At 42.4% G+C, this 27,403-nt stretch overlaps 1 protein-coding gene across 3 annotated transcripts in view; it reads right to left on the bottom strand.

Moving 5' to 3' along the window:
* Positions 1-27,403, bottom strand: part of NFATC1 (nuclear factor of activated T cells 1) — a 128,811-nt gene that overhangs the window by 86,459 nt on the left and 14,949 nt on the right. For all 3 annotated transcript variants that reach the window (XM_081919446.1, XM_081919445.1, XM_081919447.1), the window contains exons 2-3: positions 19,314-20,415; positions 10,347-10,506 (exon numbers count right to left, since the gene is read on the bottom strand). In XM_081919446.1, coding sequence (XP_081775572.1) covers positions 10,347-10,506; positions 19,314-20,415 — 1,262 coding nt within the window. The remainder of the gene's footprint in view (positions 1-10,346; positions 10,507-19,313; positions 20,416-27,403) is intronic.

Genomic DNA, 27,403 nt, shown 5'->3' with positions numbered 1-27,403 from the left:
ACTAGTAATACCATCCATTCCTGTATCATTATAAAATGATTTGAAAACATGCCCAAACCTCCTACCCCATCCTAACTTTGGCTGTCATAGAGACAAATTCTCCACCTTTCTGGAGATGCCAACACTTTTTTTTACTAGGCCTGCTCCTATGCGTTTCATCGCAGCACTTCACGCAGAAATTAAGCCGGTGAAACCTTTCCTATCAGTTAGTTCATCTGCATTCCAGGAAAGGTTCCACCTGCTAAATTTCTGCAAGAAGACTTACCATACTTTTAAACACACAGGTGTCGGGCCACCAAAAATGCTGACAAGCCTAAACCTATCCTAACTACGCACAGTCACCCTACTAATTCCACTTTCCCTTCAGAGCAGCCATTCTGGGCCCCTAGCAACTAAAGTTGCCCTGAGGAGAGGAAAATAACACCGACATGTTATAATGCAGCCATATTTTAGAAAAAGTGAGTCACTTTTGTAAAGAGAATGAAGTAGAACAGTAGCTATGGATGACGCTTCAAAAACAGAGCTAGGTGGGAAATACATTAAGGTTAAGATACGCACCACAAAGTCGGCCTTTTTTATTTTAAAAAAATAATCAATTTTATGAGAGTTTTCAGCAGAAAATACAATAAAAACCAAACTAATCTAAAGAAGATAAATAAAAGGGAAGCAAGAAAAAGCAAGAGAAGTAAAAAAAGGAAAAGCAAAAGAAGAGGAGGTAAAAAACAAATAAAAAGCAAGCACAAGGTCCTCTGTTATAATTATATATTAACGCTTGTTCCACACGCAGAAGAGTGAACCCTCCCAGCTCTCACCTGGGAGCTTCCCCCTCTTCTTCCAACCTCCCATCCTGGGAGATCCTCTCTACCCTGCCTCTCACTCAGGGCCCTTGATCTTTCATCCATCAGCTTCCAGTGTGTATCTTCATTAATCCAATACAGAAAACTTTTTTTTAAAATAGCCTAAAACTATATATAATTAACAGAGAGCAAGCAAAAATGAAAGACCAAAAAGAGGGTCTTCTGATTCTCTGTCTGCCTATTGTATTTATAACAATTATTTAAAGTACTCAAGGTATCCACTCCCAGATGGCTTTTAGCTATATTAATGTCCAGTTTTTCCCTCAATCTACTAGGTTTTATATTTTCAGTCTTCACTTCCCAGTTGTATTTTCAAGGCTGCAGTAGCAGTTGCACACTTCTAATGTGTGTTTGGGGAACACTTTTCTACTGTGTCTAGACGGCAGGGCTGCTCCAATGGAAGCTGTCAGGCCTTTCAGCGTTTTACTCTGCGCAATTCATATTGCACGGTAAACAAAAGGATAGAACAAATGACAGGTGATGAGTAAAAATATTTCAAGCAGCATGGGGGGGGGATAAAAAATAAAAAGCCCTCTCCACTCACAGCCTCTGAATCAGCCAATTCTGCCTAAACTTGAGAGTCTGAGTGACAATGCCTCCAGAGCACACACAACATTTGCCACAGCAATTAATTTAGCCATTTCCAAAGACGGATTTGGGATTCAGCTACATTAGTAAAAAAACAACAACCCAGCATTTTAAATGTGTTATAAGCATGCAACACCAGAAGGCGCTGTAGGGCACAAAACTTTTCTATGTGATTTTACATACGTTTATCTTTTCTTTTGTTATAATGATTTAATTTATTACTTCTTTTTAGCAGGGTTTTTCCTGTGTGTAGATCCACCCTAGAGAAAATGATGTCAGTATGTTGATGTGGTTTATGCCAAACTCCACCTTTACCTGCCATCCTTTCTGACTGACTCTGTGCCTGTACCATAATTTCATGACTGGTTGGCTTCAGTAATGTTCAGCCTTCTCAAGTATGTCCTTGTGCAGAAAGCCTGAGGACCCCTATCCTAAATCATTATTCCAAAAACAGAAGATAGGCCCCTTTTTGTTGTTGTTACAGCGTACACACCCCAACAAGTCACCTGGTTCATTGTAACATGTACCAGCAATGAAATGATCAAAAGCAGCAACACACCCTGTTTCAGTGCATCCTATTATCACTCTGAGATGTACTGTTCTTTTTGTGATCCAATTGACTATCTAAAATATATTGCATTTTACTTATAAGGCATTCGGAGAGACCAACACAACACACCAATCTTTCAAATCTCAGCAGCCTTTGTGATAGTAATCCTGAACATTTCTATTTTCTGAAGAATGCATTTTTCGGGAGTGTAGATGGCTACCTTGGCAGCTCTGGTTATACAGTAATCCTGTGGAGCTGGCTGTATGTGAGCTAAGAAACTTTCCCCGCCCTAGATAATTCACTAATGATGCACAGCCCTGCTCCCATTTTATTAGATTTATGGCAGCAATAATATGCATAAAACATCTGCCAGGCTATTCTCCTTTTCAATTTTGATTATCTGTCTGCTACTTTGTGGTTAGCTTTAACTATGCAGAGGCAAGATGTGTGAAAGCTATTCAGCTTAGATTTATTCTTTAAAAGTACCGTCTGTCTAAAAGCAGAGCTATAAAATTTAGGCTCCCTGTCTGGACTGTAGTACAGCTCTGCGGCTGCATGCTATTAACTGCAACCTGGCTAACAGGTGCTTGCCAATTTCTGTATATTCTCAGTGTGAGACGGGATTACAATTCCCTCTGGTTGAAAGGGTAACATTTTCTTTCAAGGGCCAGTTAAAAAAAAAAAAAGCATAAAAAGGAGGCCTGCCATATAGGGATAAACTGAATCACAGCATACCAGTAAGTCTCTATATTAAAAACTTTTGTCTTATCTATCCTCTTGTCAAACTGCACTTCACTCAATACTTCCCTAGTCACTTGGGTTTCCATGTCTAAAAACAGGTTTCACCTCACTTCAGCGAAAAACAGTGATTAGCAGCAGGTGAGCAGGACAGTCTCTTTGAACATCACAGGATGGTCCAATGGGTCACTTTCAGTTATCGCCCAAGTTATTTGTCGGGCTATGAGGGGTTTACAGAAGAGGTCCTGTCTCCAATTGTACTTTCAGCCAAACCACCAACTCCAGCTTTTCTGTTGATGTTGAAGGCATTGTTCAAAATTAGCCAGGCACATTTTGCACCTGATTACTTGCCACTTGCGACCGTGAAGATGCCTGTGTGCTAGGATGGTGCATGCCTGGGGATCATTGGATCTTGCCTGTTTTCACACACTAGCAACATATCCTGTAGAATACTATCAGTTATATTTTATCTGCACAGTCAAAATGAATTTCAGGAACCAAAACACTTTTTCTGTGCAGCCTGAGCAGGAGCACTGGACAACATTATAGTTAATTGTTGTCACTTGTCTCCACTTACCTCACCCCCCTGCCCTGCTCACACTTGTGAAGACTATGTTTATATATTCTCCAATGTTGTCCCTGGATAAAGTGACTTTTATTCTTTCAGATCTCAAAATTCTTAAGCTAGCTTAAGGATGTCATCTGAACTAGCCAGATGTTTACCTGAGAATCAATCAGTCAGTCCTTCATTTGAAAAATAAGACTTTAGAGCAGTCTTGCCCCAAAATGGCAGCTAGGCATTTCATTTTGGCAACTGTAACCTTGGTTTAAGGAGCCATTTGGTGCCTATCTTATATATCTGAGTTTCTAACGCTGGTTGAAGGAGCATTTAAAACACATATTTACACACACACCCTTCAATTGCTATTGTTTTAAACTCTTTCACTATGTGCAACAAGACTCCAGTTAAATTAACATTTGCAGTCCATTTTTTTTAAAAAAAAAATGTTTTTTAACTCAATGGCTCACAAAAATGATTAAAAACATAATGAAAAGTTACTAGAATTTAAAACCTCAAAAAAACTGTCATTTTAACAAGCAACAGCTTCAATCATCTAACGAATAGCAAATGTCTGACACGCACTGGATGCAATTGGAGTTGTTTCTGAGTAAAGAGGCATGGAATCACGTTTCCCCAAAGAAGCATCTTCAGCAGGGAGTCCAAATTCCAAAAGAGCTAATGACACAACTAACTAGGATGGACTGTCACATTTCTTTAGAACTTGCTGGGTTCCTTCTAAAGAGACGAGCTGTTCTCTTATTTGTGTGGCAGAGGAGTGACGCCATCACAGAGGAGTTCTATCAAATCCCTTTGCACACTGGGAAATGCATGAGGAGTCTAGGAGTTCAAACTGAATAGCCACAACAACTCATGTTCCAGTCATTCTCCCACTTCTGCATGTTCACCGGCAATGTGAAAGGGTCTACACATAGACAAATGCACTTGTGCACAACTCCATGCAAGGGGAGGATTCTGAGTGCACACACAATGCTTCCCCTTCAAAAACCGAATGCATATCCATTAGGGGCAAGTCTGGTACAAACAGCAACCAGAGGGCAGCAAACACAGTGGAACAATGCGTGAACCACATGGTAAACTCACTGTAAGAAGCCCTCCTGAAGCTACAGATTTTATTCCTCTCCTCTTCCCCCTCCCACAATTAATAGGTTTTGAACTCAAAAACTGGGTGAAACATTGGCATTGTCAGTTTTATGGAATGTTCTATTACACCATATATGCTTTTATCAGTGTTTGTAAATGCTTTAAAACTTCTTCAGTAGATAGACTTCCAAAACATGTTATCTCTCCTTTTCTCATTGAAAAAACAAACCACACTCCGGAGTTAAAAATTAAGATATCTTATCTTTATTATTAAGTATCTTGTGGTGATGTTCATGCATCCCAAAGCACTACAGGCACAACCAAGAAATTGAATGGACATAACTGAAAGTGAGAGCACCAGGACACGTCTAAACAACTGCTTCCCCCACTATCAGCAAATTAGTATAAAAAGCAACAACAAAGCCCTTAGAAAGTAGTAAAAGGAAGTATGGGGTTCCTTTTCCACAAGCTGTGGCGTAGCAGCCACATTCAGACAACCAGAAACTAAAATATGGACCAGTCTTTTGGTCACATAAACAGCCCTGCCACTCCTCCCTTCATACAACTGAGCAAACAACTTGGGAAGACTTCCACTAACCATGGTTTCCCATTTTGTCCTAGCTGGGAAACTGTGGTTAATGTCTTTGGAACAAACCTGGATATGAACAAAGCCATGGGGCTTTTCTACATTTTTCTGGACAGGCCGACCAACAAACCATATGGACAAAGGACTGAGAAACTCTGAGAGATAAAAGGTGAAGTGGCAGGCAAGTCCAAAACTTTACAGTTTAATGCTGTATTGTGTTTTTAATATTCGATTGGGAGCTGCCCAGAATGGCTGGGGAAACCTAGCCAGATGGGTGGGGTATAAATAATAAATTATTATTTATGATGATGGTGGTGGTGATGATTCTATATCCACTTGCTGCCGAATGGAGGGGTTTGTCAGCTATAACCCTCAATTACCCTTTACTTCCTCTTCAGTTTCCTGTGTACAAGGCCTCTAGTGCTGAAATACCCCATAGCACTTGAGAGTGAAAATATGCTGTATGTGCTCAGTATCAGAGAAATCAAATCAGTTGCCTAGGGCCACACAGGATGTTAGTGGGAGGGCAGGATTTGAAATCCAGATTCTTCAATTCCCAGAACAGAAGACTCTTTTTCTCCCTTTGCAAAGTACTGAATATAGAAGAGTCATTATGATTAGCAACACAGTTTTATGAGACGGGGCATGAAACCCTTTGCCAAGCATTACCTCACGGTGGCCAATTAACCAGCACCTTTGATTAGCCAGTGTTCTCAGAACATTTTTAGCTCTTTCTAGGTGTGTCAAGCTCATCTCACTCTCCAAGCATTTAGAAATCCTCGGGATAACTCAGGGCTGCCATGGTAGCTAAACAAGTATACAGCAAATGTGTAGGAGTGTGGGAAGTGAGATTAAGTGGTCAGGTGACTTTATGCATATTCATTCTGAAGGCGGCAAAAATAATAAGTCACAAAACAGTTGAGTGTGTGAGGCTGAGGTCCCTCCCTGAAAACAGGTGACATCTCCCTTATCACTAATTATCTCACTTGGTTGAATAGTGCTGGGGGGAAAGAGAGAAGGCTAAAGAAGGAATTGAACAAGGAAAATGAGGAATGAAGCTCAGCAGAACTACATTTAATGTTCATCCAGCCAATGCTGTATCTGTGTTGTAACAGACCACCCAGCTGTGCCAACTGGAATGACAACGTACACATGCGAGCGCTGGTTTGCACTGGCAGTTGTAGTGAGATGAGAAAGGAGTAGAGAACCTAATAATATGCAGCTCAGAAAATGTTGAACCAACACAGAAACTAAATGTGATAAATGAAATTGTGCATCAGATAGAGACTGCTGCATGGCATGGCTCCTGTATATTTAACAGTTGTGCTCATGAGGAAATTAACAGCAGGCAGACAGAATACACTTCCAGGTTTCCTTACACACTCTCTTCAAAAGAATACAGAGAAACCACCACTGACCCAGTGCTCATGCCTCAAGTGGCGTTGACCCAGCCTGACTTCCATGGCGGGACATCACAGTCCCTTCTCCTCAAAGCCCAGGCAAAGATGGGCTCACACCATTGCTAGCTAACACTGTGCCCAGAGCCTCTTTGCCCTGTCTACCTCCTCAGCGAGCCCTATGGCCGATACAGCAAGGGCCTTCCAGGAACAGAGTCATCAGAGGACATCCGTGGGAACCAGCAATTCTCAGCAAAAGAAGAAGAGGGGAGGAAATGCCAACTGAATAACCCTGGCACCATGTTGTCTCTGATCCTGATACCAGACATGAATGGGGCTATTGTTATGATAATATTTTATACGCTGCTTTGAGTTCATCTTCAGTGGGATATAAATTAAATTAAGAAGTAAGCAAACACTGGTGTGCGAGGCTCTAGCTGTCTGCTCAGGTTCCAGCCATGTTTTGCCGTCTGTCCTCCTGCTTTCCAGTTCTTTGACTTTCTATAGACTGACCCCTTCCCTCAGGAGATGTTGGGCTGGCATGAGCCAAGATGCCTGAATATTGGTATCCCTTCAGATAGATAGATAGATAGATAGATAGTATGATAGATGGTAGATAGATAGATAGATAGATAGATAGATAGATAGATGATAGATAGATAGATAGATAGATAGATAGATAGAGATAGATAGATAGATAGATAGATAGATAGATAGATAGATAGATAGATAGATAGATGGATAGATAGATGATAGATAGATAGATGATAGATAGATAGATAGATAGATAGATAGATAGATAGATAGATGATAGATATATGATAGATAGATGATAGATAGATAGATAGATAGATGATAGATAGATAGATAGATAGATAGATAGATAGATAGATAGATAGATAGATGATAGATAGATAGATAGATAGATGATAGATAGATAGATATAGATATATAGATAGATGATTGATTGATTGATAGATGATAGATAGATGATAGATAGATATAGATATATAGATAGATGATAGATGATAGATAGATTAGATAGATGATAGATAGATAGATAGATAGATAGAGAGATAGATAGATAGATAGATAGATGATAGATAGATAGATGATAGATGATGATAGATGATAGATGATAGATAGATAGATAGATAGATAGATGATAGATGATAGATAGATAGATAGATAGATAGATAGATAGATAGATAGATAGATGATAGATAGATATAGATAGATGATAGATAGATAGATAGATAGATAGATAGATGATAGATGATAGATGATAGATGATGATAGATAGATAGATAGATAGATAGATAGATAGATAGATGATTGATAGATAGATAGATGATAGATAGATGATAGATAGATAGATAGATAGATAGATAGATAGATAGATAGATGATAGAGATGGAGACTGTGGGGAGGGGGAAAGGATGCTAGGAATAAAACAAAAATACTTAGGGAACCCCCTGCTCCATCCAGAATCTTGGTTTTCTTCCCCATGGAGAAGGAGAACAAAGAAAAACAAGCTCCTCTTATTCCAGGGACTGAAAACTAGATTCATAATCATTACACCCATGGATCTGAGGTTTGCTTTCCTCTTTTCCTTCCAACTTTTTTTTTTTACTACATCCCTTTTCCTTTTCTTCAACCCTGCCTATGCAGAGACACGCAGCAGACTTCGTTTTATTTCCACACACTGTAGAAAGAGATTGCAGGGGAGTGCCAGGACACATTTAGCCCAATTAAATGTTGGCACTGTGTTCCATTCCCCCCCCCCCAATCACCCGTGTGGAAATTTTAAAGGTCAAACTGGCCACTGTGAATTGATGCCTCCCATCTACATTTCCTTGCACTGGGCTGCTAGCAGGGTACATGCAAACAAATGTATCACTACAAATTTTAATCTTAAACATCACTGGTTGTTTTTGCTTTAAATACACAAATAATGAGATAGGCGTGATGAAATTTCCACAGTGAGATGTGCTAAAGAAGCTAAACGGTGGTCGTAAAATCTTTAGCTATCTCTCTGGAATTCAAGACTTAAAATTATTCCCAACTGAAAACCACCCCGAATTTGCATTATTGTTTGTTTGTTTGTTTGTTTTTTCAAAGAATGAGCAGAGAGCAAATTTCAAGAAAGATTCTTCCACCCCCTAAAAACTTTTAAATAAACACAGGCCACATGAGAGGAATTTTAGGCCCCACCAAAGCAAGGATTTCATGAGCTTCCATAAACACCCAAGCATTAGCCAACCCTATTTTTACACAGGTATACACTGACTGTCTTGTCTGTTCCGCTTTCCATGCAGAAGGTCCCAGGTTCAATCCTAGAATATCCAGGTAGGTTTCAGAAAAAACTCCTGTCTGAAACGTTGCAGACCCTCTCCTAGTAAGCATCAACAATACTAAGACATCCCAAATGGGAGGCTCTCGTGGTATACAAACGGTATCTTGCCATAGACTTCAGTAAGATTTCTTATGTAAGCAAGGAAATCATGATGTTGCCCCTTTATTACCGATAGAACCATAATTCAGCTACAGAAGACTTGATGGTACACTGTTCAACCTGTAGCTTTCAGGGGAAGAATGGGTGTGGGAGAAGGAAAAAAGTAGGCAAAGAGCGCTTGCTCTCCAATTTTGAATTATTCAGACTGGGAAAAAGCTTATTTCCATCTGAAACAAAATGTAGCACACTCGGAAAACATTTATGAAAGAAAAGCCAACAGACTTCGTAATTACAGCAAAAGAAAACTCCTTCCTGCTTTTCTCTCAAGAAGTCTTGTTACAATGTTGTGCATGCATCAATTTCAATATGGGAGATGTAACAACATCAACAAGCCAGAAACATCCTGCATTACAGAGAGACTTTGAGCAATTATCTTTGGACATAGGCGTATGAAGCCAATACTGTGGAATATATTGTTGCATATTCTGAAAATGTGCAGTATTAAGGAGACTGGGAAGTAAACTTGGTCTGGGTATTCGTAGTGTAGTTGTTATCACTCACCTATCACTGTATCTTCTTTTGCACATCTCCTGAGTACATATTCAACAGTGATATATGGCTGTTGCTGAAAATGTTTATTCATGCTGCTGTAATGCACAAGGATGACCATGCCAACCAGCTTGTCTCTGCACCACCTGGGCACCTTATTTCAGAGCTCATGCACAAACATAGTCTGATCGTAGGAGTTAAGCTCATCTAAGGCCCCTGAAAGCAATGGTTTTAAACACACCTAACACTGCATAGAATTGCAGCCTGAGTGGTATGTCAAGTGCTACATAACTGTCAGCAAACAGAAGCATTCTGATAGTAACCACATTATTGTGGTTCTGTATGAGGCATGCTGTAGGGCACACATCCAGTCTTTGGAGGCCTGTTGTTGTTGAACCAATGAAGGCTCATGCCCAGTACAAAAGAGTATATAACATGTAATGTTTGTTTGATATACCGCCCTTCATCATAAGATCTCGGGGCAGGATAAAACACAGGATAAAAACAAGTAAATAATTGGAACAAAACAGCAAAACAATAACCTCCTCTCTTCCTACAGACACATTTAAAAGGCTGCAGAATATTAATCAGCCCAAGACCTGGTTGAAGAAGAACATTCTCACCTAGTGCCTTAAAATATATAATGAAGGCACCAGGCGAATCTCTCTAGGGAGAGCATTCCACAAGCGGGGAGCCACTACAGAGTAGGCCCATTCTCGTGTTGTCACCCTCCGAACCTCATGTGAAGGGGGCACACAAAGAAAGGCCTCAGAGGATGAACACAGAATCCAGGACGGTTTATATGGGGACCGTTTATATGGTTCAATGGGGGCCAAGACTTAACTTATGGAAGTAGCATACCAACCAAGGTCATCAAAGCTTGTTTGAATTTGCAAGAAATATGCACAGGGGTCCTTGCCCAAACAAACAAGCCATCTTAGCGAGCATGAGAAAGGCTATTACCTGCACCACTGGGTGTCCCCCCGCAGAGGCCTTGACAGCCCCTCGACTCCCTTCGGTCTCGTAATGGGCTCGGTGGTGGGACTTTGGCTGCACTTCAATCCGAAGTTCATAAGGTCCTGAGTGAGACGGCAGCTGCCAATCCAGAGCGGGCAAGGATGGGCTGTAATGGAAAGCAACCGCGATTAAATATTAACATCCAGTCCACTATCATAAACCGCAAGAATCTGGCACTATTACTTTAGAGGCCACGTTTAGCAGTTCATCCTTCACCATCTTACACTTAAAATTTCATCAATGGAGATAATGGTATGACATAAGTAATTTAATAGGTAATGGTTATTTTATGAAGATTTATGTATGGCACAGATTTGATATGCAATCAGATGCTTAAACAAAAACGGAAAACATTTTAAGCTTGGTTAAAAAAATGACAACACTTAATGCATCAGCCCATTAATCAAAATGGACAAATGCAGATAAGTAAGATGTGTGCATGGAGGGTGGGGGGTGGAATCTATTCTGAGTTAGACTCTGGGTGAGGTCGAGTATCAGAACCTCAGTTTCTCCAATTTACATTCAACCTACTTTGTTTTTGATCCTGTTTCAGCAGCAACCAAAATGATTTAGTTGGCTTCAGCCACAGATTGGCTCAGCAATGTTCCCTCTGCACTAAGGGTGTATCTTTGCTTTCTTCAGCACAGGCAAACCATATGGCGACTGACTTCAGCCAGCAATGAGTCCGTGCCTTCCTGTACTGCCATTGTGGAGAGTTCACCTCTAGGACAGGCAGGGCAGATGCCAGAACAGGATCTCTCAGGTGATGTTGCACCTGTCTGTCAGAGATTCCCCCTCCCCTCTCTCAACAACATTGAGAGGGCAACATGTCTCCGCATCTACCCAAGGTGAAAATTGAGCCCTGAATCGTTGCATAAGCGCAACCATTTACAGTTTATGCAGGTAATATAGGCCAGTGGTAGCCAATCTTTTTGACAAGGATGCTACAAGTCAAGTCCAAAATATCAGAGTGGCCCTCTCTTCTATATGTATGTTGCCTCACATGGCTGTTGAATTGGGGACTAGGCAATGTCACCTTGGAGGAGGGACAGGTACAAATACATACCTGACAGTTTATCGGTTGGAATTATTTCTATCCTGCCTTGCAGCTTAAGTTTCCAAAACAGAAACAGAAAAGATCCCACAATATCCTAAATGTGCATTCAAAAGTAACAATGAAAGATAAAAGGTCCTAATTGCCATTAAAAGCATGCATGAGTCTAAAAGCCACCAGGTAGGACACTGAGAAAATGAACTGGGGAAGAAGCAGTCCACAATCAAGGTGACACAACTGATAGCTCAGCCAGTAGAGAAGGAGACTCTTGATCTCAAGATTGTGGGTTGGAGCCTCACGCTGGGCAAAAAAAGATTCCCGCATTGGACTAGATAACCCTCGTGGTCTCTTCCAACTCTGTGATTTTATGAAAAGGCCCTCTGTCTCATGCCTACCCCCTCCTCTCAGAAGGTGAGGATACTTTGAGCAGGGCCTCTGAGGAAGATCTGCACAAGGCAGTTTCATGTGAGAGTCAACAGTCCTTCCAGTCCTTCCAGTCCCAAGCCACTTACAAAGTCTTAAGATCAAAATCAACTTAACTAGGTTATAGCCAGGCCCATGGCTCCTCCTGCTTCCATCCAGTTCTGCCATAAAGTCCTGCTCTCTGGGCCACAGACCACTGAAACTCAAATCTGAGTGAATGACTTATCCCCCCTTATAGACTCAATGGTTGGTGTGAATAGGACCCAGGGTAAAATCTACTACCAAAATATTATCTACAACTATAAGAGGCAGACACCTCGCCATCATTTTAAGTCAAAGCTGCTATGATTACAGTGTTGCCATGCCACACTGTCTTGAGAAGCCTGAGGTGACTGGCGTAAAGTTTTCACTCAAGCACAATTGGCAAGTTCATAAGGCTCATCCTGTTCTGTGTACATCTATGTATGCTAGCATTTAAATGTTCCTGGATAATTATCTGGAGCTCCCGCTTGACTGCAAGAATAATTTATATAATATAGAGCAGCTGCATAACTCATGTTGCAGATCACTTCATGTTATGAAACAGATGCTTCCATCTTTAAGCCAGTTCATATACGATGGATTTCGCTCTCTATCCGATTGTGACACTTTCAGGGTGTTTCATTCTTAAAAGCTCTAATCCATCAATCATCGCAAAGTTTGGATCCTCTAAACTTTTAAAGGGAGATGGAGAAAAAAGCAAGGTGAAGCTGGCTGAATTAAAAAACACACAAACAAAACTTTATTTTCTCTGCTTAAGATCTTAGAGGAGCACCTGAAACACTGACTGAATGCAGTTGCTGTTGCTGTTGCTGTTTCTGTTATAAGGCAGCCATGTAGTTAGGCACGCCATAATTAAAATCCCACTGCAAGGGCCGACCAACAAAAGTAATAATAATAAATTGAGAATTAAATGCAGTTTTCCTGACAGAGGAAGTGGCATGATGCTTTAAACAGTTTCATGGGTTGTGGCTTGGCAATGCAATTTCCTATTCTAGGTTATCTGTATTGTGCACTTAATTTCCTGCAGCACAACTTGCTTAAAAGGAAGAGATATCAAACATATATTTAGATTGTAGAAGTTCTTTCATGGGGGAGGGGACCAGGAGAGCCCAACTTCATCACATACAGGAAAATATCCTGAAGAATATATGGGCAGATGCTCAGTGAAGACAAGAGCTGTAAACTGTACTATTCCATAAGCATCAGCTGTTCTGTGTAGATCTAAAATCTAAAATTAATGTAGTATATGAATGAGACAAACGTGTTTCGAAACCCATGTGCCAGGATTAGCTGTATACCCTCAGTGACAAATCTGGGTTTCCTGCCATGTTCATGTGTGGATTGGCCCCTAATCAGCAAAATCCCAAAGTCTTCTTTGGAGCTAGCCTGATCATCAACTGGCAAACTCACCTACTGTTATTCTAGTAGGAAAATCCAATGCTCTTCCAGGATTAGCTAGGCTGTGAAAGTGACTGCAGCCACACAAATGCTTTGAGCAAGGCAGAGTGGTTGGAGCCAGTGCAGCAAATAAAGTTGTCACAATTTTCCTGGTGTTTCTTCTTGTCTTTCACAGCCACCCACCACACCCAAATTGAGTGAGTGAAATTAATCCTATCGTGCTTTGAAAAGCCTTCACTGCTTAATTTGTATGCATCGAGGAGCAATCAAGGATAGAGGAGTCAGATCAGTTAACAGAACTGGCAACGATTCACAACAGCAGTTGATCGGTTTAACAAGAGTAACAAACAGAATGTCAAACTCACAGGTGATGCCTAGTGACATCTTATATGTGGTGATCACATGAAATACCATTATCTAGCAAGATCTTTTTCTTTTAAACACCTTTGTCTCCTTTTGCAGAAAGGGACTGAAATAGTTCACAGTGGAAGGAAACTGGAAATTAAGTTTCCAACAAATCCCTGTTTTCAAACAAATTTTTAAAAGTTAGGAGAAAGAGTGATCATACTTAGGGACCCTAATGCTGAATTTTACATATGGTACTTTAATAATTCACAGTGGTGCTGAAGGAGGATTTTAAAAAACACCCTATTTCTAGGAGAATTCCAAAATCAAATTTATGAAATGTCTTATGATATAAACAATATCAGGAGCCATGATGGGGAGAGGGCTGAATATTTGCATTTTCATTTTGTCAATTGGCAAGGCAGTCCACAAGCTAACACTTATTGTGAAAAGATGCAGGTTACATTACAAACATGTTGTATACAGGCCACACTATCATATTACCTCGCTGCAATCATTTTAAAGCAAACCTATTCCACTTTTTCTTATTATGTAAACTGTGGTGGGCACAAACAATATATTACCTTTCCCCCCAAAAAACAGCAAACAGACAAAATATGTGAGCCAAAAGGATCAATAACATAATAGCAGCAAAATAATAAACTTTAACTAGGTAGCCTACACATAACATGTGGAAATATGAAAGCTACTAATGATCCCACAGATGCTGTGTCAAGCAGTAAAATGCCCACAGCTGTGGTTATTTCAGGCGCATGGGTGTTGTTCACCCTGCCAAAGCCTTCTTGGCAGATGGCGCATATATTGTACCCTGTGGAATCAGACAGCTCTGTTGATCAGTGCTATTTAGATGCCACCTTTCAGGGCAAAGCCCTACTCAAGTGGCTATCACAAACAATTAAAGGAGAAAATGCAATACACTGCATTTTTAAATATTAAATATTTTAAGAAAGTTTAACATGATGCAAAAAAAATCCAACTCACAGCACATTTTTAGTTAAAAGCTAGCTGAAATAGGCATACCTTTAAGGTCCATTTATTAACTGCTATTGATGTGGTTTTGTGTATCTCCCTTGGGAAGGGGTTCCATAAATATAGAGTCACCACCAAAAAGGCCCTGTCTCTAGTTCTTGTGGGGATTTCCTTGGGCTTAACCTAGTGCAGCAGCTAGATTTCTGGCTGTCAATGCCATATAATACCTCTGTTGAAAGAGCTGCAATATGCTACTAAGTGCACTTCAAGGTCCTGCTTTTAGCATTCAAAGCCCTACTACAAACATGACCCTAGGATACCTAAGAGGCCACCTTGTCCTCTATATCCCTGTCTGGCAATTGCACTCCTCAGATGGGGCAATGCTGAGAGTGCCATATGGCCCCAAAGTGAACTTAACCTGTGGGGTGGAAACCTGGATTTTAGTGTTGTAGCTCCAGCTCTCTGGGATCAATTACTGGCCGAAATCAGACAGGCTTCTAGTTAGGTACCCACTGAAGACATTTTTGTTTAGGGAGGCTTTCCCCAAGGTGCAACCTGCTCACTAATGGTTTCCAGCAACTGGTATGCTACCTCTGACAGTGGATGAAGCACATAGCCATCACGGTGAGTAGCCTTTGATAACCTTAGCCACCATGAATTTGTGTAATCCTCTTTTAAAGCCAATGCTTTATGTAAACCACTTTCAGATACTTATTAACATCTTTTGTACTTACAAAAGCAAGAGCTGTAACGTATCAGAAGACTTTTGCAAAATTCACAGTGGGGTGGTTCCTTTTGGCATGGTACATGCTGGTACATACTGATGCTAGATACCGATACATTTGATTATCTAATCTTGTGGTGCAATACCAAGAGGGAAGTATGTATTAATACCTGGCTTATGTTGCACACAACCTGGTTGAATGAAGGCAAACGTCTCCCAAATACGTACACCAGAATTCTCTGCACAACACTAAGCTTATTGTGAAGGGAGGCTTTGATCTTTAGGCTTCCATCTCCCTAGCCATGAACTCAGCTGAACCGTCAACCAGCTTCGAGTGCATTGGTGGCCTGATAAAAATTCTGCTGGTGCACCAAACATCTCCTTGTCTGAGCTAACTGAGGTGGTTTCAAGGGTTCTGTTGACGTCTGCAAAGACCATTAGCCTTGGGCATCTTCAACATTCAAGCCAAAGTGGTCTGCCTTATCAGGAATGACTAAGGATTTCATGGCCTTGGTAGTATTCAGAGACTTGTGCGTATCTGGGCAAGGCAGCCTTCTGATTGAGTTTTCAGTAGGGGACAAGGTTAAAATTATCTGTGAGCAGGAAAGCCATATTTGATTCTATTGTCATGGACAGATCATTCATTACCTGGATTTACCCACAGCTGTCTGCAACCTCTACAAGAACAAAGGCTGAGTGTAATAGGACTGTCCCCCATACGGATGAACCTGGGTGGTTTTCTTAGGTAAAAGGTAAAGGGACCCCTGACCATTAGGTCCAGTCGTGGCTGAATCTGGGGTTGCGGCGCTCATCTTGCTTTACTGGCCAAGGGAGCCGGCATACAGCTTCTGGGTCATGTGGCCAGCATGACTAAGCTGCTTCTGGCGAAAGCAAGATTCTATCAGGATTGTAGCTATACCTAGATGCTGTGTCTTTAACTAGAAACCGTTCAAAACCAGAGGATGCCATTTCTATTACATCGCTAGACAATTCCCTGTCAAAGACACTTAAACAAAAGCTAAGGAGGATTATTGAAATATTTCAGCTTCCCTTCTTTCTGCCTCACTAGGCTGTAATCATTTGCCTCAAGAGCATTTTCCATCATAGATGGAGAAGTTTAGATAAGTTATTCCATTTTGCTGGAAGCAACGTGATTCACATGGCTATTAATCTGCTTGTATCAATACTTCCCTTATGAACTGCTGGTTCTGCTGTAAACATTTTCTACATGCTAAATCTTGGCATGCAAGATTAAAGGCTACCTGGCTGCAAACAGAACAGAACCTTAAAATGCACACAAATACATCCACACACAAGGCTCTCAATGTGGGCTTTGTGCAGGAGCAGCACCCAGATGTTTGGGATTAATCCAGAATCAGAATCTCAGTGCCAAGCATGCAATAAGGATCCACCAATTATTATGATTTTAAAGAACTAAATGCCAGTGATCTCCACAGTTCTTGGACAGGTTGGCATGGCAAGTATTCTCCCCAGTGAAATCTAAGGTTGTAATATTGAAGCCACTTTCCTGCAAAAGGTTGGCCTCTCCTCGTCCCACTCCAAACCCCAAAGTGTTTGCAAAAAGGGGTTGAGGAATTAGCAACTCAGGAACGTTTCCTTGTGAATGCTAATAAAGTAGGCTCCTGGAGACACCATTCAGAGTTTGCATGAAACTCAAACACCATTGTGAAACTAACCAGCCATGCGCACAGTGGATGGCTCTCAGCAATTCCCTATCTCACAGTTTCAAATCCCCAACTATAACATGGAAATAAAAATGATCTCACCCCGTTATTGTGGATACAAAATGTAAAATTATAATCACACCAATTCTTACATCCAAATAAGAACTTCCTTTTAGGATAGAGGGGCCTTGTTGACATAGAGGCAGGTGTGGTCTTCCATATGATCATAGATATGTGAAAAAACAACTATTACTTCAGGAATTTTCCAATCACCCTTTTGTTTTAGGATTCCTCCCCCCCTTCATTACAGAGGTAATACAATAGTTTTGGCAAATAAACCATTCAACAGGGTGGATCTTGGAATCTGTATTATTTGCTGGAACCTAACCTAGACTTTGAAACAGAGCAGATGTATCAGAGAGTGGGAATCCCAGCTCAATCGTGACGAATTATTGTTGGGGAGATGTTTTTCTTGGGGGGTGCACTTAAAATAACAATTTCAATTGTGTGCTCCCATGATTGTATTGACATCTGCATTCAGTTGTCCAGGGTTATTTAATATATAATACATATAATGAAAAGTATTTATGGGTTAAAGGAAGCTTGGTCAGGGCATTTGATTGGTAAAATAACTTAAACCACAATTTTACAGTAGCTTCCAGCTGTCCTGAAGCACGAGTTAATGAGATCACATGGAAACAGACTGAAAACCAGGAAACATTTTTTTTTTAACACAAAAACAAAACAGTGGAAAAATGCTGGATTTTACTTTCATTAACACACTAGGGAATGCTGTGTTCATTTTAACTGCAGGTGATAAAATGTTTATTTCCTTTTTAGAAAACAAATCTCTGTTAGCTACTGTATGATAAAGATTATGGTGGTCTAATCACCACTTGATCCCCCCCCCGATTGTTAAACACACACGTGCAGGGCCCTAACCTACCCACATTTTTTTCTCAGCTAATGTAAACTTTTGGGGAGATAGCATCAGATAATTTCTTATGCAGGAGAGCTCTGAAAATCATTGTTCTCCTTTAGAAGTAAGTTGGCAGTTCTGGAAATCACTGCTACAACCCACACTAAACCAGTTTAGGAGCTAGCATGCATCTACATCTGCCTGTGAGTTTTCCATTCATGATGTTTAGAACTTTAATTCCCAAACAGACGTTGTAGGTATCTGGTACACATTTCCACACTTCCTCATGGTGCAGACATATCCGTCACCCATCACCACATTACATGGGGGCTAACTTTAGGGGTGGAGGGTGGGGTCTGTGGGCAATCCCCTACCCCATGTTGATGGACTCCAACTCTCAAATGTACAGGATTATTATTTTTTAGTACAACTAACCAATTTAACTAACAGTATAGAAAGCGAGTAATTACTACCTTATTTTGATGTGCTATACAGATATATGCACACACACACCCCAGCCATAAAACCAGGATTATTATTTTTTTTAAAAACACACCACTGTCCTACCAATTATTCTGAAGCTATGTATGAATAGGAGGAGAAACACTTTTAGAAGAGATTCATTTATTGCAAGGGGTTGGACTAGGTGGCCCTTGCAGTTCCTTCCAAGCCTACCATTCTATGATTCTAAGTCATGTAAAATAAGGAGGAAATGAACAGGGAAGAAGGAACTCTGGTAAGATGGAAGGGTGGCTACAGAAAGCATCATGAGATCAGGGGTTGCATGAAGCTCCTGCAAACTCCCAACCTGTGCCCTTAGGAATAGGACATTAAATATACAAACAGGCCACTGGGCATTAAAAACTAGGCCAAGCCAGTCAAAAGCCATACAGTAGTGTGTAAAGTTAGGGCATGTCATTTTAAACTTTTTCCCACTGTGCTTTCTTTTTTATAAATGTTATTCTGTAACATCTATTTTGTTATATTACTCTTATACAAAGTTATACTGTTTTCAAGGTTGGAAAAACAAAAGAGAAACAACAGGAAGCCAGAAGCAGCCATATAGCAAGTCCAATAACCTACAGATGGTGGCTTGATGCTGCCTTGCTATTGGTCAATGTGAAATTAAACCAGGGGACACCACGAAAGAAAACGGAAGCACAATGTTGTAGGCCTGATTCTAACAGGCGCCACCAGAAATCTTGTCTTTGAATCTTTAGATGAAATAGCAAAAAAAGGGGGTGGGAGCGGGGAGTCAGCAGGGACAGGGCATTAGGAAAAGTAATATGTATATCTTTTTACCCCACAAAAAATAAATCCCACAAACTTGTACCTCATGTAGGATGATGGGGACAATGGCTTAGTTTTGGCCCATGGATAGGGATGTTGAGGCACCGAAAGGTACTGATCACAGAAGCTTCCTTTCCTGATATGCTGAAACCCCGGAAACTCTTCTGGTGACAAGTCGGCTGTTGGCGATATGGTCCCATGATCTTCCCCGCTCGGTTCGGTCTTGAGCGTCATGGACTGGGTGTGATCGATCGCCGTTCTCCTGGACTTGGTAGGAATCCCATCGTTCATGTCTATTGTGCTGTCAGTGGTGAGGGCGTTGATGGCTGCGACGATGGCCGAACTGGTGTACTGGTTAGTGTTTCCTAGCCATGTCTCATCGGTCACGCTGACTCTTGGAGAAGTCTGGGGAGAGGGTGTTGGAGAGGGGTGTGGCGAGTAGGAAGTCTGCCTGCCGTTCAGGCTGTATTTTCTTTTGTTGCAGGGAGAAGATGGGCGGGAGTTGCGAGTGCTCAGCCAGTTTTCCTCGGTGATGCTCGTTCTGGGAGACGCAGATGGGGAGTGTCGAGGCGAATTAAGTAATGTGCAGGTCACCATGCTCCGTTGATACGCTTCCTCAGCGTCGGTGGTCTTGGGCGACACACACGGCGATTGCCAAGGAGATGTCTGAGGCGAAGTATAGGGATAAGAGTAATTGGATTCATAAGACGATGCTTCTGAATTGCAGCTTCTGGAAGACAGGCTGCTTGCTGGACTCAGGCAAGATGGGTCTCGATAGGCCTCTATGTTCGGCAGGTTCAACGTCGCAGTCGTAGGAGATCTCTTTGCGTTTGGGACGGGCTCCTCGATTTCCGGATCATGGAAGAACTGGTTGTTGTTATGATGCAGCCCCAAGTAAGAGGTTATTTCGATTCTAGGGCTTTCTAGCGCTGGCACGCCATTAGGTCTGACGTTGGGAGACAGATAATATCCGGCGGTGCCACTTTCAGCATGCCCTCCATATCCCGAAGGATGATTAGCTGATGGGACAATCGAAATGACTGGATTGGATGTCTGAAGGCCATGACATGGAGCTGACAATGAAGGATGTGCCACACTTAGAGGCAAGCTGGAATTTATATTTGAAGATGCATAGTTATAATGTTCTGTAAAAACAAAACAAAAGATAAAAAAACAAAAAAGAATGGCATGAGATGTTGCACACGCAAAGGAAATTCATTAGCAAACTGAATCCCAAACGTGATCCAGTGGATAGGAGGAGAGCTTCACCAGGGTTCAGACACCACTTTAGCTATTTCTATTCAGTGAGCAGGCTCTTTGCTCTTTGTTCTCCTGCTCTGAAGTGGGAATTACATTGATAACCTAGAGCAGGGTTTCCCAGCAGGACCAGTGATCAGAGAGGATGGGAACTGTAGTCCAAAAGCTGGGGACCCGAGTTTGGGAAACCCTGACCTAGAGGAAGGGGACCAGAGGCTCTTCAGATGTTGTTGGACTCCAACTCCCATCAGCCCCAGCCAGCCTGTCCAATGGTTAGGGATGATGGGTGTTGTAGTCCCACAACATCTGGAGGGCCACAGGTTCCCCAACCTTGCTTTCTAGAAATAATTCCACAGAATCGGAGCATTTGATTGCACACTGAAGGCATATTTGGATGCCACCAAGAAACAAAATGCAAGCTATCTCTGAATCTTCGTATGTGTGTGTGTGTGTGTGTGTGTGTTTCTGGTGCAACCGACAATGCCGTGACTCACAAAGCTCCCCAGCAGAAAGAAGAAGCAAGGTTTTGATGCATATCTTGAACTCCCACATCTAATTCACAGAGAAGTTTGAGCTGCTGCTCTGAACGTTACAATGGATCACACAGAGAGAATGGCAGACGCTCCTTTATCTTTTCTCAGTGCTTCCAATACACATTCAAAGCTGCCCTAAAACTTCACTGCCATTATGTGGAATGAATGGATCCCTAGCGGCCAATCTTTTTTGGAAAGAGTGGCGCAAAATATGAAGCAGTGACACTGTGATGCCCAAATATGCATCTGTCTGTACTCTGGTGTGGCTTCGCTTCTAATCTACTGAGCTTGAGAGCTGAGAACAGGGCAGCACGGGAGAGGAAGGTCTGACTCTATGACGTACCTGGGCCCCGTGGGTCCCTGTGCTTCTGTCCAGACATGCCTGCTACCTGTGTGAATTGTGGCGCCTGTAGATTGGCGACACATGTTATTTGCATAATGTGCATTATGCTTTATACAATGTTCCCTACAATGACTTTATTTCAGTGTAGCTTCTGTCAGAGAACGGTGCATTTGAAAATGCTGTGTTTCAATGCTTAATAACATTGCTATGAGGAAATGAAGATTCCAGCCTTCCTAATAACTTCTCTCAATATTATTTCCAGGCTCAGCATCGGCACACATAGGTCCCAGCGCTCTGTTAGAGCCCACAAACAGTGGCATAGTGTGGGTTGTCAGCACCCGGGGCAAGGCAAGTAATTTGCACCCCCTAACCTGTGGATTTGCACCCCTAACCCTAATCCCCAGATGTTGCGCCCGGTGCGACCAGCCCCCCTGCACCCCCCACGCTACGCCACTGCCCACAAATGCCACTTAACCCTGGTCAACCTTTAAAAAAACTTCTTTTGTAACAGCACTGGGCAGTTGAGTCTCAAAGCCACCATTTTAATTTCCTCCAAAGACCCTTACATAGTACTGCACCAGGGGATTGTGGGAAATTTGAATGGTGGCTTTCTGCTGCTAAGCAACACTGCAGCTGCCTGCTGTTACCAGGTGAGCCTGCCAAAGTTCACCCACAGATAAGGGGATCCACCAGAAGGGCATTTACAGAGAGCTCCCCTCAAACTTGCATTCTGTTAGTGATGATCTCTTCCTAGATTGCACTTCAAAGCAAAGTTTTGGGGGGGCAAAAGTCTTCACGGGAGTTTTTAACACTGACTCCAACAAGCAAAAAGCGAATGAACAAAATGCCTGAAGATAAATAAAAGGACACACAAAACTAAGATGGAGATAAATGTTATATGAAAAACCATTTTAAATTTTAAAAATCTTATTTCCAACTATAGCTCATACAGATTAAAATGTATATGCAATTTGTCTCAGACTGTTGGTATTCATCACAAATGTTTCGAGATAAAGTGTGAGAGAGCATAATTATGCACAGTAAACACATGAAACTGTACTAGGCACACAGACACATGTTGCGCAAAAGAAAAGAGAGCTTCTTCTTCCACACAAACCAGCACAGCTTCCAGACAAATCAGCCAGAGCACAAGCAACACCCCACCCCCGGTCTTCTTACTTCAATAACTCAACTTGGAGCAAAATGACTCCATTCACTCTCCAACATCAGATCAGTACAAGTACAGTGGTACGTTGGGTTACAGACACTTCAGGTTACAGACTCCACTAACCTAGAAATAGTGCCTCAGGTTAAAAACTTTGCTTCAGGATGAGAACAGAAATCGCACGACAGCAGTGGGAGGCCCCATTAGCTAAAGTGGTACCTCAGGTTAAGAACAGTTTCAGGTTAAGAATGGACCTCCAGAACTAATTAAGTTCTTAACCCGAGGTACTACTGTAAGTCCATTTCTTAAAGCCAATGCCGAAAACAAACCAGATTATGCTTGTGTGTGTGTGTGTGTTGCCTGTTAACCATGAAGAAGCAGCTGCAGTTTACAAAAGCACACAGAAATGGAGGTTTGTTTGGAAATATTTAGAGAGTTGTCATTCATCTGAGCTTCCTGTAGCCACCAAATTTCACCAGACCGGCCCTGCTAGCAACTCAGTCGGAGTGGAACTACATGATACGCTTAACCAGGTTCAAGTTGCGAGTTTCCTTGCAGCTTTTCCACATCCCTGGCTGCTGGTGGTGGTGAAGAAATTAACACTACAACATGGGCAAGCCTCCCTAAACGTTACAGGATGAAGCAGAGATGACTCGACATGTGGCAGCCCTGTGCCATAGACACACCCTTTGAACATGTGTGATTTTCTATTCTCCTTTTCGAGAGGTGTATTAATCTGTTGAAGAGCTCCTTGACATCACTTTGAGCAGCAGCGGAGTCCTTTGAGGCTAATGGATTTCCCCTGGCCACTCCTTAGCTGGCTACTTTTTTGACCTTGCATGTTTGCATTTCTGACATTCTGCTGAAGTCACATTTTCTGTGTGTGTGTGTGTGTGTGTGTGTGTGTGTGTATAAATTAACTTGACTCAGTGGTACAAGAATCCCCTTGCACTCATAGGAACTAGCAGCTCTGACCCCACTACAAAATAAAACCGTGCATTTACCATTCAGGTTATTCTGTCTGTATATTTCTGAATTGAAGCTACCTGCAGTTTTAACATGTCTTTTCCCGCTTCAGGTGCTTTTAAAGAATCCTGTACTCCTGACTGATTGAAACAAACAAGTCAAGGCTTCTTCACTTCCTTCACATACAATGTTTGTTTCCTTCCTTCCCAGGAGACAAATGCCCCAAGCGCTGAGTCTTCCCTACTTACAAACCCGAGATCCGGAAAAGCTGTTAATGATCAGGCTGTATTCCCAACACAACTCAGTCCTCTCTAGCATTGCATGTGCAGCAGAGACTCTGAGCTCCTGACGGCTTCTCTTGTTCTCTCTCCCTCTTTTTTGTTTCTTACTAATATACTCAGCTCCCTCATCTCCCTAGTATTCGGATTTGATAAATGATTCAAAGTGAGACATTGACACACGACACAAAACACCCAGCTGCTCTGTAAGCAGTTCAGAGAGAGATATGTTCGGCTGATTTTTATCATGCCACGCATCATTAATATATTCAACACCCATACAAATCCTTTTACCAGATGCCTTAGGAAACCTGGATATTGACCAAAAGATGTTCATTGACTTAGAGGGGTGGAGCAGCACAAATAAAACAGGGCTACACTGCTCTCGTCATGCAATTCAAATCAATGGTGTTTGCATTATATTCGTACAAAATATACACTGTCTCAGGGGTTGGGGAACCTCACACCCAGGGGCCAAATGTGGCCCTCTAAACCTATCCATCCTGCCCTCCAGACTCTCCCCACACCACAACCTCTCAGCTCCACAGCCTCCTCATTAGTTTTTGCCTGGCTGGAATGTGTGTGAATCTATATAGAAATTACTGCATAAAGGAAAAAAATATACATTCGCTGCTCCAGCACGCTTCTGGTCTGCGGCCCCTGGAATGTTGCACAGAAAGGAATGTGGCCCTCTGCCTCGAAAATGTTCCTCACCCCTTGCACTGTGTGTAAAAGTACTTGGGGCTGCATAAAAGGGCAGCTACAATCCACTGAAAATGCTGTATGACAGCCATTACAAGGATAAACAGAACCAGGTTCTTAACACTGGGTGGTAGTAGTCTAGGGGAAGACATGACCCTGTCTGTACACTTTTATATCCTGCTAGGTCAGATGAAGTTAAAACCTTGTTTGCCCTTCCCTGGCCATATCTCCATCACCATGGGATCCCATTGCTATCCAAAATATTATTTGTTGGCTTACCTGCCCTTCACCATAAGGCCCCAGGGCAGGCAACATATATACCCACATAATATAAAACACAACATACAAATTAGTTTGAAAAGGGGTTGTTTTTTTAGAGCAGGATCTCCCATAGCATTTAATCTTCCAAAGTGAGAGGCATACTTGTGTTCAAATAACAATAATGAGATTTATTGGTGTGGCTGTTCAGATCTGCCTGTACTAAGAAGAGCTGAGGAGGTGGAATTGGTACTTGAACACAAAGGCCACACTTGGCCTCCTCCAGCAACAATACTGAGAGGGGAAGAGGAAGACCCTCAAAACAGTCTCCAGGTAAGGCATGCACTTCTCCTGTGCCGTTTTCTGTTCTGTGTTCCCTAACTAGATCCACAGACAATGTAGGCATCTATGCCTGTCCTCATCATACCCACAGGAGACACAGGAAGGACTGGTACTTCCTGTGGAACTTAGTCATATAAATATCTTGCTCTGTGCCTCTGGGCTGATTTACACCGGTGAATATCTCTAGCCAGCAGTGTACAGTATGTGGGTATGCAACTGCCTGAGGAAATGTTTAGTATGAACTGGTCTGTACATGTTCAGAGCTGGGAACAGGGCTGGATTTGGTTTGATGAGGCCCTAAGCTACTGAAGGTAAGGGGGCCCTTTATATGTCCAGCTGTCCTTTGTCAACAACAAATTGTCAAGTTTTTTGTGTGTTGAATATATGCTGTATTGTAATTTATGGACCTAATAGGTTTATAAAGCCATTTGCACATAACAAATAGGAGCATACACAACACAAAACATTGTTGCTGTATGTAGGTTTTATTTTAGGTGTTTTTTATCTTATATTTTGGAAAGGTACATCCAGTGGTTTTTTCCTTTAATTTTTTTGGGGGCCCCCCAAGAGAGTGGGGCCCTAAGCTATAGCTTATTTAGCTTATATGTAAATCCAGCACTGGCTGGGAGGCATCTCAGGGACTGCAGCTAGACTTTTTCCAGGTGCCACAGATACGACACCCTTCCAAAGAAAGTAATAGCATTGGGTCACGTCACATACTGATATAAAGTTGTTCACAGCTGGATTGTAGCCCAACACCTAGCATGGATCAAACCAATGGTATCGCCATCCAGTCTGTGAGAGAAGTCTGACTCATATATAGCAAAAAAATGTAAGTGGGTTCTGTGTTGCAGGCCAGATCTGAAAATATTGAAGAAGGCTCACAATTCTAAAGATGCTTCTAAAGTAACTGCATTAGGGAACGTTTAAGATCTCAAGCAAACCTGCATAGAGGGGAAAAATATGGATAGGAATAGCTATCCAGATAGGACAAACACCTACCCTCCAAAATAAGAGGTACAGTAGTCCTGTTCAAACATAGAATTTTTCTGGTTCCTTGGACTGGAAAGATGTGAGGTGCCTAAATTGTGCCACCACACTTTTAAGGGCTCTACTATATATATTTGTCAGTCTTCTCTTAAGAGATGGTGGTGAAACCAATGGTTTGACCCATACCAAGCTCCATTCAAAGTTCTGCTTCGATCAGGGTCCTGCCCTGTTTAGCACCTGTTTCCCCAGGTGCCTCCACCATCTGAAATAGGACAAGTGGCAACCAGAAACAGCCTTTTCAGTGATGGCTCCTCGGCTTTCAGAGGTCTTCCCTGGCAGCTACTTTTACTATCATTTAAGGAACAATCTTATACACAAGAAAGTGGCATAGAGCAAGCTGATGAAATTAAGCTGGCAAAAAGTTGCACCAGATCCAAGCTCTGTTCATCAGCGGAATTACTCCTGGCTGAGCCAGCCTAAGCCTGGCAGGGGGAAAACAAGCCTTTAAAATAGTGTTTGAGTTGCACCATCCCTTTTATGGGCTGAACTTATGGTGAGCTGCCAGGTCATGTTACCCAGCTGAAAGGGCCTAAGATTCACCCTAAGTCCCCACTCTCTGGTTCCACCACACACCCTTTTCAGGGCTTATGCCAGTTTGAGATCCCCCAGGCTCAACTCAGCTGGCTGGGGGAGATACACCACGACATCTCTGGCTGAGCCAAGAATGAAGGAGTTAAGCTGATGTACTCAGGCTATGCTAGGAACCTCCCAGCTTAGCCAGAGATCCACTGGATCCTAAACCAGGGGCAAAAGAAGGCTAATTGACACCTGGGGCGGGGCAAACCACCGGCTACACATGCGTGTGTGGCGTCGCTACGTAGGGCTGCTGGCACCGCCCGAGCACCATACGGATAGTGGCAGAATCCTCTGCTCATGGCTGTGGTGGCAGTGGAGGGATCCCACCACTGTCCGTATGGCACTCAAGCAGCGCCAGTGGCAAACCACTATGTACAGTGCATGTGCGGCGTCACTACGTATAGCACATGCATGTGACACCAAGCATGCATTTGCCACCACTGCTGCTCGAACACCGTATGGACGGTGGCAGAATCCTCTGCTCGCGGCCGCAGCCACGAACGGAGGATCCTCCACATGCGGCTGCGGAGGCGCGGTGGCCACTTGCGCCGCCGTGCTTGGGAGCGGAGGGGCGAGCACCCCGCAGGGTGCCTTCTTGTCACTCCCCCCCCCCACATGGCACCCAGGGTGCAACACCCTCCCCGCGACACGACTATCCTAAAT

The sequence above is a fragment of the Podarcis melisellensis genome (genome assembly GCF_964234715.1).
Source record: "Podarcis melisellensis genome assembly, chromosome: 7".
NCBI classification, from domain to species: domain Eukaryota; kingdom Metazoa; phylum Chordata; class Lepidosauria; order Squamata; family Lacertidae; genus Podarcis; species Podarcis melisellensis.
Note: the sequence above shows the minus strand (reverse complement) of the source record. Positions and strands in the feature narration are given on the sequence as shown.